The sequence below is a fragment of the Myxocyprinus asiaticus genome, chromosome 11, assembly GCF_019703515.2.
Source record: "Myxocyprinus asiaticus isolate MX2 ecotype Aquarium Trade chromosome 11, UBuf_Myxa_2, whole genome shotgun sequence".
Taxonomy (NCBI): Eukaryota; Metazoa; Chordata; class Actinopteri; order Cypriniformes; family Catostomidae; genus Myxocyprinus; species Myxocyprinus asiaticus.
Window position 1 is genome coordinate 31,107,363 of NC_059354.1, and position 16,794 is coordinate 31,124,156.

Sequence of the window (16,794 nt, forward strand, 5' to 3'; positions counted from 1 at the left end):
CCACAGCTGCCAGTATTTTACTGTAAATTTAACTGATTTTTACAGATTTTTTACAGTCTGATCTTTTTGAGTGCAAAGTGTTCAAAGAAAACAAAAACCTAATTGCAAGATGAAAGTTTATATTTGTCCCATGGGAATGCTTTGAATTAAGGCATCATAGTATTTAAAATTCATTCTCTTTCTCTCCTCCTTTCTTTCTTTCTATCTGTCTTCCATGCACACACACACAAACACAAACACACACAAAGTCAGACTCACATTCTGTGATGCAAAAGTAAATATGATGAGAAGATTATGTGCTTTGACCTTAAGTCGGTTGGAACCTGAGCAAATGAGAACCCTAGAGAGTTGCCTGGCTGTTTAATATGAGTGACAGTGGCCCACGGCATTATAGGACAGTGCCAGAGTGTCAGTGTTGGATTGATGGATGACAGAATGTTTCGCTGTCCTCTGCTGTCTCACTAATTTCACTTCCAATTTTACTGTCCATGAAAAGTCTCAGATACAAACACACAACTCTCCAGTGTTATTTAATAAAAACTCAAATAAAAACCTTAACATAACTGGAAAAACTGAAATTAAAAAACATTGCCATGACACAAAAACTAAAATAAAAAATGTGTATACCATTTTTTTTACATTTATTTATACAGTATATTAAAACACACACACACACACACACACACACACACACACACCATTTTTTTTAAGCCTGCCACTTTTCTTGAAGGATTAGAAAGACAATCAAAAACATCAAAAGAGAAAATTAAACATGTTCCTCAATCCAACTAATGTCTCAGAGGCAGAGTGTCTCTCTCTCTGTAGATTTGCATATCCAAGCATGCAAGTGTTCATGCATACACATGTGCTGCCAATGCAAGTTTGTGCGTCCCTCTCTCACCTCAGCACGCAGGAATAAAGACCGCCATCCTGCAGCTCAGCTGGTCGAAACCAGATAGCGTCTTCCTCTTTGCTCATGCGTACCCCGTCAAAAGAGATGGGTTCCTCAAAGTCACCATGACCCAGCCCAGAACTACGGTACCACATCAGACTTAGTCCAATACTCTGGGCCTGGCTGTAGTTGGCTCTGATATAACCATAAAACAGAGCACACTTTATCCGCACTGGCTCCCCATGTAACACTCGGTATTTCAGATAGTCCACGGACCAATCAGTGCAGCCGTCCACTGAAAAGAGAGATGGAAAGAAAAATGTACTGTATGAGTATCCTCACCTTTACAAATTGGCAAAGTTATTTCATTAAACATGAATGTCACCACTAGCAATTCTGCAAAATATCTTCTTTTATGTTTGACATGGGTTTCGAAAACACAAAGTCAGTTCACTGACCGTATGATGTACTGTATATTGCACACAAACCTGGAAAGCACTTTCTCGATCTGGCAAGCTCTAATCTAATTGGCTGATTTAACACAACTTCTTGGAGTTTTTTTAATCAGTCTGCCTGGAAACAAAGTTGTGTTTACAAAGGTACCTGGTTAACACCACAAGCTCTTTAGCAAATGAAATAATCACTGTATTCTTCCAGTTTAGTGGCAACAATCTTTTAGAGATATTCAAAGTTTTGTTTGAAATAGCAGCAAGTTAAAGGGATTGTTCACCCAAAAATGAAAATTCTCTCGTCATTTACTCACCTTCATGCCATCCCAGATGTGTATGACTTTCTTTCTTCTGCTGAACACAAATGAAGATTTTTAGAAGAATATATCAGCTCTGTAGGTCCATAAAATACAAGTGAATGGAGACCAGACCTTTGTAACTCCAGAAATCACATAAAGGAAACATAAAGTTGGAAGTCAGAAGTTTACATACACCTTAGACAAATAAATTTAAACTCAGTTTTTATTACAATTCCTGACATTTAATCGTAGAAAACATTCCCTGTCTTAGGTCAGTTAGGATCACTACTTTTTTTTTAAGATTGTGAAATGTCAGAATAATAGTAGAGAGAATGATTTATTCCAGCTTTTATTTCTTTCATCACATTCCCACTGGGTCAGAAGTTTACAAACAATTTATTAATATTTGGCAGCATTGCCTTTAAATTGTTTAACTTGGTTCAAACTTTTTGGGTAGCCTTCCACAAGCTTCTCACAATAAGTTGCTGGAATTTTGGCCCATTCCTCCAGACAGAAATGGTGTAATTGAGTCAGGTTTGTAGACCTCCATGCTCACACACGCTTTTTCAGTTCTGCCCACTAATTTTCTATCGGATTGAGGTCAGGGCTTTGTGATGGCCACTCCAATACCTTGACTTTGTTGTCCTTAAGCCATTTTGCCACAACTTTGGAGGTATGCTTGGGGTCATTGTCCATTTGGAAGACACATTTGTGATTGAGCTTTAACTTCCTGGCTGATGTCTTGAGATGTTGCTTCAATATATCCACATAATTTTCCTTCCTCATGATGCCATCTATTTTGAGAAATACACCAGTCCTTTGTGCAGCAAAGCACCCACACAGCCTGATGCTGCCACCCCCATGCTTTACGGTTGGGATAGTGTTCTTTGGCTTGCAAGCCTCACCTTTTTTCCTCCAAACATAACGATGGTCATTATGGCCAAAAAGTTCAATTTTTGTTTCATCAGACCAGAGGAAATTTCTCCAAAAAGTAAGATCTTTGTCCTCATGTGCACTTGCAAACTTTAGTCTGGCTTTTTTATGGCGGTTTTGGAGCACTGGCTTCTTCTTTGCTGAGCAGCCTTTCAGGTTATGTCGATATAGGACTCGTTTTACTGTGGATATAGATACTTGTCTACCTGTTTCCTCCAGCATCTTCACACGGTCCTTTGCTGTTGTTCTGGGATTGATTTGCACTTTTCGCACCAAACTACGTTCATCTCTAGGAGACAGAATGCATCTCCTTCCTGAGAGGTATGATGGCTACATGATCCCATGGTGTTTATACTTGCGTACTATTGTTTGTACAGATGAACGTGGTACCTTAAGGCATTTGGAAATTGCTCCTAAGGATGAACCAGACTTGTGGAGGTCCACAATTTTTTTTTCTGAGGTCTTGGCTGGTTTCTTTTGATATTCCCATGATGTCAAGCAAAGAGGCACTAAGTTTGAAGTCAGGCCTTAAAATACACCCACAGGTACACCACCAATTGACTCCAATTAGCCTATCAGAAGTTAATTGGCTAATTGCCTAAAGGCTTGACATAATTTTCTGTAATTGTCCAAGCTGCTTAAAGGCACAGTTAACTTAGTGAATGTAAACTTCTGACCCACTGGAATTGTGATATAGTCAATTAAAAGTGAAACAATCTGTCTGTAAACAACTGTTGGAAACATTACTTGTGTCATGCACAAAGTAGATGTCCTAAACGACTTTCCAAAACTATAGTTTGCTAATATTAAATCTGTCGAGTGGTTAAAAAAATGAGTTTTAATGACTTCAACCTAAGTGTATGTAAACTTCTGACTTCAACTGTACAAGTAATCCATAAGACTCCAGTGGTTAAATCCATTTCTTCAGAAGCATTACAATAGGTGTGGGTGAGAAACAGACCAAATTTTAAGTTATTTTTTTACTTTAAATCTCCACTTTCACTTCTACATCTGAAAGTCACATGTGGTGCCTGTTTAGTTTCACTTTCACATCTCAAAGTGAAAGTTGAAATGGAGATTTAGAGTAAAAAAGGACTAAAATATTGATCTGTTTCTCACCCACACGTTTCAGAAGACATGGATTAAACCACTTGAGTCGTATGGATTACTTTTATGTTTGCTTTATGTGATCTTTGGAGCTACAAAGGTCTGATCACCATTCACTTGCATTGTATGGACATACAGAGCTGAAATATTCTTCTAAAAATCTGCATTTGTGTTCTGCAGAAGGAAAGAAAGTCATACACATCTGGGATGCCATAAGGGTGAGTAAATGATGAGAGAATTTTCATTTTTGGGTGAACTATCCTTTTAATAGATATTTATGAGCAGAACTGAAATTCACCCATGTTTTATATGTTTGTTATATCTGTTAATAAGGATGTCAAAAGTAATGGTTCTTTGATATCAAGGTGATACTACAATTAAAAAGATGTAATGATACTAGACTTTCTGCGGTACCGGAAGTACAGACTCATTTCGATACCTCCAGTTGCAGTTATTGTTCGCTTGCGGATACACACGTAATGGTCAAATACTCTTTAAAATGTATTCAAAATGCTAATCTTGGGGAGGTGTGAGTGTAATACACAGTCAGTTATGTCTAAAGTGAACGTAAGCAGCATTTGTATCAAAATATCAGCTCTGTGCATTAGGACATGTAATCTGTAACTGTATTGCTTGTAATAATTTTTTTATTACTGACTGTTTACCTGTCTATAATAATTACTTAAGAAAGTGAAACAATATTTACTCAATGTTCAAATTAGATAATAATAATTTTTGCTGTGGTATCGAAATTGGTTTCTGGAATCAACCTGTATTGGTACCCACTACTAAAATTGTGGATTCATAACAATCTTATCTCTCAAATAGTCTGTACTGATTACTTTTGGATAGACATAAATTCTCAACACTGAGTCTATAATCATTTTCACTATTTTTTTTTAGATGATTTCAGTACTGCTCACTGTCCTGTATGGAAGTTGCTGCACCATAATTATTATTTTTAGGCCAGTCTATTATTATGGTATAATCTATTTCAGATTTACCCACCCTTAAACAGGGGCATTGAAAACAAACATTAAAAACAAATTAATTGTGGTTGGTCTCATTACATGTTGGCTAGAGGGTCTCTTTCTGTCTAAAGGCCTGAGTATACCTTGGTTGTCCGTGTTGCTGATCGCGTCGCACACAGTATGCGTGACACAAATTTAATCATCAGCACAGTCCGCACCGCCTGACCGCGCACGGCCCAGATTTTCTTGACCCGCGGATGTGATCCTTGTCTGTGTGCATCGTGGGCACATACGCCGGCCATTGACTGTACTAAAAGAGTATCGCGAAGCAGCTGTAGTGGGCATGCATCAAACGCTTTCGTATTAGCTTGTAGTCAGGAGAGTATACTTAGAAAGGCAATCTGGTCGACAGGGCCCGATCTGATCCGGAACGCAAAAAACAAAGTATACCCGGGTCTTAAGTTGGCAATTCTTGGCCAGAATAACCTGCAATGTGGACTAGACCTTTTGCTGTTCAGTCAAAGGTTTGGCTATGAAAGACTAGGTTTTGAACAACATGAGAGTAAGTAAATGATAACTGAATTTACATTTTTGGGTGAACTGTCCCTTTACCTAAGTGACATTTTTATAGATCCAAATGATTTAATTGGAAAACACACTTTCTACTCTTACAGGCACCATCAGATCAAGGAGGTTCAATGAACAAACATTAATTTTCCCCAGTGTAGCCAAAAGCTTTGGACAAAAACAGGCAAATATGTTGCTGTGATAAAAGGTATATTCTGTTCCACTGAAATGCAGATTTTTCGACATAAAATCTCATAATTATTGAGATGTTAAGTCAACATGAATCATAGCTCATTTTGAAGCTTAGTTGCTATAGAGAAGTTAACCCCTGCAACTAATTATACACTAATTATATTTCAATGTTGTAATTAACTGCTCTGTTTTATAATGTTTGTATATTCGTGAATGTGTGTTACGTATTTTTATGCGCATGTGTGTGTGTGTGATGATATAAGCTTGTAATAAAAGTGCTTAATTGCTTTCTGAAACTCTTGAGATGAATAGTATTGAGCTATTAAAATCTGATAGGACTGCCAAATGATAGGAATGTCCCAAATTCAATAATGTGATTTTGCAAAGTGCCCCTAATAGGACCAAAATTTATTTTTGTTTATGTTTATTAGATAATTTGAGATGGCACCTAAAAATGACACGTAAAAGCTATGGCTTCAAAATACTTGGAATATATGTAACACATAAGTCTTATGGACTACATTTATGATACTTTCGTGATGCTTTTTTGTCCTTTTTGGAACTTGACTGTATACTGTAAACCACCATCCACTTTCCATCCACTCAAACATTCTGCCTGACATCTCCTTTTGTGTTTCATGAAAGAAAATACAGGGTAAGAACGAAATACAGAGTAAGTACACAACAAAATGTCATTTTTTATTTATTTTTTACTTTTTTAAGCATATTTGTGCTTAATCGTCATTCTAATTACTGTAATTACTCATGTCCGTGTGTTTCACTTTTAAGCATGCTTGTAATTCCCATTCTCAAAGGGGATTCTCATTAGATTCTCATTACTTTAATACACTAATGAAAATCATCTTGTCTGGACACAATTTTTTTTCTTTTACCCCTTAAAATCACCAGTAATTGAATCCAGTACAACAAATATTACCATGATGCATAGTTACAACTGTAGTTTACAAATGTGCTTTACAATTTAAATATAATTTTTTACATACAGTAAAGAGAATTACATTTTATTACAGTGGGCTACAGAGAATGGGGGTGGGGGTTAAATGTGTTTAATTATCATGAAAATAATGTCACAATTCAAACACCATCTTGATTCTTTCTTGATTTTAGGGTGAAATGTGACTTAATTTCTTGACAGTTTACTGTGAGATTCACAGTAATGCGATGTCCTTCCTAAATTATGACTACAGCTCTTGTCACTGAACACAGTCCTCTGTGTTTCTGCACAACTGCAGTGCCCTTGACCAAATTCACAAACGGCTAAAACTGTCACTGTAATTACTTACCAACTGTTTTCAAATTAAGTGAAACCCATTACAGAACATTTTCTCCCCGCTGTGGAAGACAGAACATCCACTCAATATTTCATTTTCCGTCAACGTTAAAAGGTGGGAAAATAAATGGCATAAACTGTGCAAAAATGTTTAGTGAAATGTTGCTCATGTAAAATATGCAACCCCCAAGAAGTTTCTGTTAACATTACACCGAAGAAGGACAGACATCACTTATGAAAACACTGAGGCAATAGATGGTAGTTTGCTGAATCTGAATACGATTTAGAGAATACAAATTATTTGATGACACGTGCAAGATGGCATAATTTCCAGCACTATATGTCAAATCAATTACATGTAATGTGAGAATTGCATCACCCCTCTCTCCAACTCCATCTCTCCCTTACATCTGTCTTGCATCATTGTGCTATAATAGTACTATCTGAAATGATTCCACTAAACCCTGTTAACCTCTTCATGTGTCAGCACACCCTGCTCTCCATCAGTCCTTGTGTGCCAGTTCTGCTGCTCTCCGTGGTGCTGAAGTCCGGCTGCTTCGTTTAATCACCCTTTGACACATTAATTAAAACATTTTATAAAAAAGAAGAAGAAGAAGAAAAAAAAAAAACAACATCTCTGTTCTTCAAAACAAGAACATAATTATTCTCAATCTTTGTTTTATTTTTTATTTGTATTATGTATATTGAGAGAGTGACACAATGCATCTAGGGTTGTAAACCAATGTAAGCCAATGGCAAGTTGTAAGTAAGCAAAAAAATGTGCCCTTTTAAAACCATTAACCTACATCAATTTTTGTGAACTTAAAAAAAAATAAAAGCATACTATCATAAATTATGATCTCTCCCCGAGCATAAATATGAGGTGTTTGAATGACTGAAGAAAGGCTGCAGGTGTGTAGGCAACCGACCAATCATCACATCCACAACCTACAATCAACCTAAAAAACTGTTTACTTATAGTCTGCATATTAGGCTGGGATATTAGAATTGATTTTAACACTAAACAATTACACACATCAGCTTGTAGTGGACACCATGGATCAGAGGGTTTAATCTAGGGGGCCATGACTTATCATGCTAATAACACAATCAAAGTGAGATGAGACAGTTACACAATCTGTCATATTAAGCTTGAACACAGTGACCCAATAAACTCCAGGGGTACATGCCCATATGGCCTGTGGCTATCAAATGCACACATGCAAACACATGGTTTGCTTTGGTTGGCTGCACATTAAGCAACCATTTCCAGATGCATGAGAGCTGCGATATGTAGAGACAAGCCTCTGCTCTAATATCAGGTACGATTTACACGGTACCCCACTGCTACATAGGGAACTCTGAAATTTTTATGCAGTCAAGAGGGGAAAAGTGCGAGAAAAGGAAGCAGAGAGAAAGATGTTTCATCTACAGTATATCTCCATCAAAGACCTATATTTCTTTGCCCAAGCAATGCTAACAAGCCAAGCTTCCCTTAGGCATTCCGGGTAACAGATAAAAGAAACGAAATGGAATCAAGCTAGATTCAACTGCATTATTTTCTCCCTTCCACCCTCTCCAAAATGCTCATATCACATGCACACCTGAATTCTGCCTCTCTCTCCTACATTCACTTCACAAATATATCCTATCGTCCTCAGCTTCTCTGCATGTACAAGCTTCTCTCCCTCTGGATTCCCCATTCTCTTTTCATCCTCTCATTTACCCCCACCCCATCTATCTATCTTGTTTTTCACTGCTAAATGAACGATAACGAGGTCGGTTGTCTCTGGGGTGAGGTCCCTTATGTAAGCCTATAAAACATTCACATGTTCTCAATCCTGCGCAACCTACTGCACTAAAATAGTCAGAGAAAAACAGGAGGCTGAGAAAACGAATGAGAAGTTGATTGAACATGCTCTCTCTCCGCTCTCCTTCATTCCCATTGTACAAGATAAATCATCCAGCTTGCAAATCATTAAGATTTTAAATGTATTTCATGCAGATTGTGGCTGAATCCCTCCACACACACACTGAAACACATGTGAAATCTCAGGTCTCTGTACCCATGCACTTTCATCTCTCTCAAGCCAAGTGCCAGTCTGTATGTTCCCACTGCAGTGCTCAAATCTGATTTTGTTCCCTCACATGGGCAGATCTTTTTTTATGACATTGTAAACAGAAAATATGACATTGTATCTGACATTTCCAAGTCTGATCTGGGCTACTTTCATATGTAGAAATAAATCATAAAACATGATATCAATGTGTTTTCTGTGTGAACAGTCAGATTAGAATTAATGTGATTTTTATGTCAATCTAACTCAACATTCATCATAATTGTTATCTCTTTTTTGCACATCATCTTTGTAGCCCTCTGCTTCTCTGTAATATTTGTTTTCATAAGCAGAGTAAAAATCTATAAAATAACTGGCCATTTTGTGTCTAACATACAAGCTACTCTCTCTTAACTTCTCGTTTATATTAAAGAATCGCGTTCAGGCAGGACACATTACTCAAGCTTGCAAACAACTGACTCTCAGCTGATCATGATGTCTACCAAAACCAGCCTGGTCGCACGAACATTACGTGACCGTGGCAAAATGTTTGCAAAACAAAATGATGTGCCTTATTACACGTTTGGCTGCAGTTTCCCAGTAAAATGTCCAGCAGGGGGCGCAAAAAAGCGAGGTCGTAATCAGACAAGGTTTTTAAGGTGAATATTAGATGGAGGTTTTAATGAGTAAAACGTATCTCCCTAACCTAAATTTTTACGCTAAACCTAACTAATAGTGATCTAAAATCAAATGAGAGGTAGACACAAAACTGACATCCAGTGCCTAAACCAAACTAAAAAACAGAAATGAGAAGCACATTTTCTGAAGCAACCACGTGATCTTGTGTCGCATCTATGTCTCACATGTCAGCAGAGACTCTATGCCCAACACTCTATCAGGTGAGCTTCCGTAGAAGCTAATCACATTGGAATAAGTGTGTAAATGTAGGCGAGTCTGTAATACCATCATTAAAATGTATAGTTTTTCAAATGATGTGTCATAGTAAGTTTAAGTGTTTCGATATCATAACATAGCAGAGTGTGAGTAATCGTGTGAAAAATAAATGTTTATAAAGTCATATTCCGCTGTTGTACTCGTGATTTGTGTGAAAGTGAATAAAACGTCATGGTTACTTTCGTAACCTCTGTTCCCTGATGGAGGGAACGAGACGTTGTGTCGATGTAGTGACACTAGGGGTCACTCTTGGGAGTCCCAAACACCTCTGCTTTTTTTTAAAAAAGCCAATGAGAATTGGCGAGTGGAATTTGCATGCCACTCCCCCAGACATACAGGTATAAAAGGAGCTGATATGCAACCACTTATTCAGGTTTTGTGCTGAGGAGCCGAGATCAGGTCCCGGCCATTTCAGCGGGTAGTTCAGTGTTGTGGCAAGAGGGATACAACATCTCGTTCCCTCCATCAGGGAATGGAGGTTATGAAAGTAACCATGACTTTCCCTATCTGTCACTCACTCGACATTGTGTCGATGTAGTGACACTAGGGGTCCCTATACAAAACGGCACAACTATCTGAACTGTGTTACGTGAACTGGCAGTGTGTGACGGGCAGACTGCTGTGTGCCTCGTAGCCAGTGCACCAGGCCATCACGTAACCTCCCCCAACACTCTTATGAGAGTCGAACGGTCCTACAGGAACAAGTCGACTGCCCAACAATAGGGACAGGCTAGCCCAGCCGAGGCCTCTTTTCCTCTCTTTTCTCCCCAAAAGGAGTGGAATTTGTTAACCGACTGGGAGCCATAAGTGTCTACGTCGGGGGTGTCCCTCCCAAGGGGAAGACACCACGGAGACCACACCCCGCCCAAAAAGGGGGGGGGTATTTTGAGTCACATGGTCTTACCGAGTCTTGTTGGAAGTATGTCATGTGGAGAGGTCCCATGGTAGGTCCTATCCGAAAGGGGAGGAGTTTTTACAGACCGGGGGCAGAGGGGCCTCTGCCTAAGGAAGACGCAGTTTACCGACAGGGAAACAATTTTGCGGAAGATATCACATGGGGTCGCCTTGGGGGAACCAGCACATGTGGAGCACCTACCTCAGTACAGGGGCTCGTTAGCGCACATACTGGGCCAGCAGCGAGTTTCTCCGCAAACTCAACTGCCAGAGGGCTAAGGAGGAAAGTCATCCAGGGATCACATTCTGTGAACACAACTGGGAGTCAAGAGTGCACATCTTCACCTCAAGGGAGGGGAAAGGCACTATGCGCAAGCAGTACACCTGGCCAGATGTCCCGGAACTTACCTGTTCGTGCCTGCCAATACACGGGACGTGACCGGCTCAACCCAGAGGTTGTAGAACCTTGCAAAGGTGTTGGGTGCTGCCCAACCCACTGCTCTGCAGATGTCTGCCAAAGTGGCGCCACTGGCCAGGGCCCAGGAGGCCGCTACACTCCTGGAAGAGTGGGCTCATAACCCCCTCTGTTTGATAACGTAAAATCCTCTGTTTGGAGACAGCGCTTCCTTTCTGCTGTCCACCAAAGCAGACAAAGAGCTGCTAGGAGCTTCTAAAGCTCTGCGTGCGATCCAAATAGATGCGTAAAGCTCGCACTGGACACAGCAATGCCAAGGCTGGGTCTGCCTCCTCCTGGGGCAGCGCTTGCAGGTTCACCACCTGATCCCTAAAAGGGGTCGTGGGAACCTTGGGCACATAGCCCGGTTGGGGTCTCAGGATCATGTGAGAGTAACCCTGACCGGACTCCAGGCACGATTCGCTGACAGAGAATGCCTGCAGTCCCCTACCCTTTTGATGTAAGTGAGTGCAGTCAGGAGGGCAGTCTTCAAAGAGAGTGCCTTAAGCTCAGCTGACTCCAAGGGCTCAAAGGGTGCTCCCTGTAGACCCCGAAGGACTATGGAGAGGTCCCACGAGGGGATGAGGCACGGTCTGGAGGGATTCAACCTCCTAGCACCTCTCAGGAACCTGATGATCAAGTCGTGCTTCCCCAAGTACTTACCATCTACCGCATCGTGATGAACCGAAATAGTGGCTACATACACCATCAGGGTGGAGGGGGACAGCCGCCCCTCCAGTCTCTCCTGCAGGAAGGAAAGCACCGATCTGACTGCGCATCTCTGGGGGTCTTCGCATCATGAAGAACACCATTTAGGGAACAGACGCCACTTCAAGGCATACAGGTGCCTTGTAGAGGGCACCCTAGCCTGAGTGATTGTGTCTACCACCGCAGGTGGTAGGCCACTTAGGTCTTCCATGTCCCGTCCAGGGGCCAGACGTGGAGATTCCAGAGGTCTGGTCGTGGGCGCCAGAAGGTGCACTGTCCCTGAGAAAGAAGATCCTTAGGGGAATTCGCCGGGGGGGTGGGGCTGTCACGAGGAGCATGAGATCCGAGAACCACGTCTGGGTGGGCCATGGTCATATTCTCGCAATGAGGACATGACTCATCCACGAACGATGTCTCCGCGTGGGCAGTGTGCAGACACGTAAGACAGCGATCGTGGCCGTCAGAAGCGGAGAGATAACGACCTCAACCAGGAATAGCACACAAACGGAAAGGCATCTTTAAAAAGACGTTTCGTGTGTGCTGCTCTTTTTGTGAATGAAAATATACTCTTTTAGAATATACTCTCTTATTTTCACTCTGTCGAAGTGCCCAGGTGCGTTCTCTGCAGAAGGGGAGAAGCTGCTGAAATGCACCGTAAATCCAGCAGTTTTGAGGTGTGTCTTTGGAGGGAATTGAATTCAGTGCACTGAATACAACCGCTCGGCTCTGAAGAGAAAAGTGGTTGCATACCAGCTCCTTTTATACCCGTATGTCCGGGGGAGTGTCATACAAATTCCACTTGCCAATTCTCATTGACCTTTTTTCAAAAAAGCAGAGGTGTTTGGGGCTCCCAAGAGTGACCCCTAGTGTCACTACATCGACACAACGTCGAGTGAGTGACAGATAGGGAACACAGTTGTTGTAGTGTCTATAGTGTTAATTTCACAAGGAAACTGCGATGAAACTTAGAAATCAGCACATAACAGTCAGTTTGCAAAATGTATTTAAAGTAACGTTCATTCTATGAGACTAGGTAGACCAATACATTTTGACACATATCACAGCTGTTCTTTTTAAGTCAGCAATTCATTCATTCTCTCAGCTTCCTTTCCATTGCATGGATGCAGGCTGTAGTTAATACAAGTAAATACGTAAATACAAGTATTTGTTTAACGGAAATGGCCCTGACTTAAAGAACTGTTATCGAAGTGTGTGATCTCATGCCTATGGGTGAATCTGATATTTAGTATTGCTGATATTTAGTACAACAACACTCTTGCTCTTGAGACATTACTTAAATATCTCCACACAGGAAAGAAAACCATTTCACGGGGTCTGTAATGGAAAACATTTTAGAGAGGTTAAATTATGGCTCTGGCCTTGAGACAGATATTAGATTTCTAGTCCAGTTGAGTTTTCTCTCATCTGGAGAGTCATTAGTAAAAATGAGTCATTTGTGATGAGAAATTTACACATTAAAATGCTTTGTTTCTTAATATGAAATTGAATACAAAGAGATTATCTTTCCCCTCACTGTGTGTTTGCACTAAGAGGTTTTTATTTGTTTGTGTGTGTCCCCAAAGTAAGGTACTAATGATCATTTGACAGTTTCCAACTGTCTTGAACAATCATGTTTGTGTGTGTGTATATGTGGGTTAATCACACAAACCTCACTGAGGTTAACACACGCTTGTAGCTGTTGGTAAACGGTTGTTTGGCTTCTTCTGTGTGAGGTGTGTTCAGTGGAAAGACTGAGAGGCTTTGTGTTCAGTGATCCGACCACTGGGGAGTGTCACTGGCCAAGATTACAAATAATCCACAATGATCCAATGCCTCGACACACACATCAACAACAATAACCTCTTTCTACAAAACCTTTCTATACATACACACCAACAACAATAACCTCTCTCTGCTGAAAACCCTTCAACACATCCACTTGTGAACATGGTCAAATACAGTGCCTTTCGCACACAGGACATTATACATGTCTTGCATGTGCGAATATTCAAAACAAAAAGGTGTATGAATATGTAAACATATATATTTTTTAGGAATGTGATAAAAAAGGAACAGTCAGTTCAATTAATTGAGATAATGGGATTTAAAATTGGTTTTGTTAACTTGTTTATCAAACTTTAGCAATTTAGGGGATGAGAAACCATAGAAAATAATTCAAAGAAAATAAAGAACAAAGCACAAACAAAAATGGTGTTTACTGTAATGCACTTTCAATGGAAATCTTAATGTTGTATTCAGGGCCGGCCTGTTGGTTTATGGGGTCCTAAGCAAAATCATAAAAATGGGCCCCACTGGTGTGAAAATAAAGTGTCCAATAAGTTTTTTAACCTAACATGAAGATTTTACACTGAACAAAAAGTGGTAACCTGCAATTTCTAGCTCAAGGATTTATTTCTACTTCATCCGACCTATAAAAATGACTTTTGTTGGTGTAACCTAATTTGTCAGATTGATTTAGTCAGATTAATTCATATTTTGGACTAGAATAAAATCATTTAATTTACTGTATGCTGCCTAATGAAGCATATATTTTAGGTTACAACACAAAATTTGTTTTTACAGTGTAGGTTCAAATGTACATGAATGTGTAGGGAAAAGTGTGTATTTTAGGTGCTGTGAAAAGTCCGAAATTCTTCACCATTTCAAATGTTTCACTGTATTAATCACCTTTTAACTTTTATCCAGAAGTATAAATAAACAAGTGTCTCAATTAAAATGAGGCCATGAAGTATAATGTAGAGCCGAGGAGGGCGGGGCCGGGCTGGAATGAGACACACCCGGTCCCCAATCAGCCTGATGGGGCGCGCGAGGGATAAAGGCGGCCGGGGACGACAGCTCGAGAGAGAGAGAATTACAGACAGCTGTACTGTGTGTTTTTGGTTGTGTGTTGTGTTTAAGTTGTTTATTAAATTATTATTTATATTATTAAGCCAGTTCTCGCCGCCTCCTTTCCACTGAACCCCCTTACACTGGTGCTGAAACCTGGGGAGGAGGAGGGATTCCCGTCGCAGGGTCCTCGACACTGCCGTCCACCCAGGGGAGCGCCGCTGCCGTCCGACGGGGGACGGAGTAGCCCGACCACCCGGACGTGGGGAACGGCCGCCGTCCGCGAGGCGAGTGGGGACGGGACTCCCCAGCCGCCTGGAGCGAGGGAGCCGCTGCCAGGGGCGGAGGAGTGCCCTGCCGTCCCCCGGGAACGCGGAGGGGTCGAGAGAAGACCGCCGTCCACTGGGGGAGGAGGGAAGCGACTCCCCGACCGCCTGGAGTGGTAGGGCCGCTGCCAGGGGCGGAGGAGAGTCCCCACGGGACGCCGGGAACGCGGAGGGGCGTTCTGTCCGCTGGGGGTCGGAGGTCTGACTCCGGTCCGTCCAGGGAGGAGCGGCTGCAGTCCGCCTGAGTGGGTGGTTCTCACCCTTTGGTACTACCTCCTGGAACGGGCTTTCACCTTCTGTTCAGACCACACCCCTGTCCAGTGGCTCCATCACATGAAAGATACCATTGCGTGGGTCAGCCTTCAGCCGTTTATGTTCGAGGTGGTTCACAGACTGGGGGAGTACTGGGAGTCGGGCGATGGGGGTATGTGATAGTGGGGGCATGGTCGAGCGCCGGTTTGTGAGTGGAGAGCGAGATCGGGAGATGACAACGGTGAGAACTATCACCTGTCAATGATTATCTTTAACACCTGTTTCTCATTGCAGTGAGGGTGTGAGAGGGATTTAAGAGCGAGCCTGATGCCAGAGAGGGGAGAGAGAGTCTAACACACATATTAAACCCTGTAGATATTTTTTGAGGCTGAAAAGCGACATCTGTGTGATTAAAATAAAGCTCACGTGGATTGTTGATCCGGTCCCCGCTTCCTCCTTCTCACACACACCAAACCTGTTACACTTCTGTATATATTATTCTGTTTCTAATGCATAATGTATCAATCTTTTAACTCCTGTAATCACCATGTTAAGGTGGTAAACCTTGTAACTTTCACATGATATGCCCAATGATTCCAGAAAATGACTGTTTACTTTAAAAAATTAAAAAAATAAATAAATAAAAATCCTGTAATAGGAATTACATAGCGCATAACCAGAAGTTCATCCACCTAGAACAGAAGTCCTGTCACTAAAACACCACACACAAACAAAGCATATGGACCTCTTGTGAGATGTGTGTGTGTGGTTTAATGTTCTAAATGCTGGCCAGCTGCTGTGTGCAAAAAGGAAGGAAATTAAATAAATAAAAGGAAAAGAGGATGAATAATCCTGTTAAAGATCAAACAACTTTCTCTGTCCTTCTTTCCCCTCTTCGGTCCTCATGGGAAATATAATGCACACACACACACACACACACACACACAGAGAGAGAGAGAGAGAGAGAGAGAGAGAGAGAGCAAATACAGAACCAAATATCAGTGGTATTCCCTGGTCACAACATTGTTTTTCATGACTGCATTTACCTGAAAGGAAAAATTAAACAGGGAAGAGGGCATCAAATATGAAGAAAATACTATGATGTCACTGTTACTGATATTGCTGACTGGTTTTTAATGGTGCATGCACAGGCAAGCATTACTATAAATATTTAAATAATTAGGGTTAGGGGTTTGTTCTAAACTATTACACTTAATTAAATGAACTTCAGCACGTACTGTACATCTGTTTAAGAGAGAAGACACATAAATTTCCATTTGTGCCCACATTTTTGTCATCATATCTCAAATTCTTTAATTTACATCAATTCATTGATTTATATTAAGCCAACTAGAAATTGTAGATGCAACCAGTCACTAAACATTTTGTATCTGGCGAGGCATCTGTCTTTTCAGCAGTGTACAGACAATGACAATAGCATTACAATGTATTAAAAATCACTAGCAACTGCATAGCAACAACCTGGCACTGGCAAATAAATAAATAAATAAATACAATAAAATAAAATTGATTACTGTAAGCACTTACATGCTGTTGTTGAGATGTTGTATGAGAGCAAATTAAATGTATTAAAAATAAAA

At 40.8% G+C, this 16,794-nt stretch overlaps 1 protein-coding gene across 4 annotated transcripts in view; it reads right to left on the reverse strand.

The window, feature by feature from the left end:
* The window catches only part of LOC127447984 (interleukin-1 receptor accessory protein-like 1-A), a 152,640-nt gene that overhangs the window by 67,656 nt on the left and 68,190 nt on the right, over positions 1-16,794 (reverse strand). For all 4 annotated transcript variants that reach the window (XM_051710265.1, XM_051710263.1, XM_051710264.1 and 1 more), the window contains exon 3: positions 902-1,187. In XM_051710265.1, the coding sequence (XP_051566225.1) occupies positions 902-1,187 (286 nt within the window). The remainder of the gene's footprint in view (positions 1-901; positions 1,188-16,794) is intronic.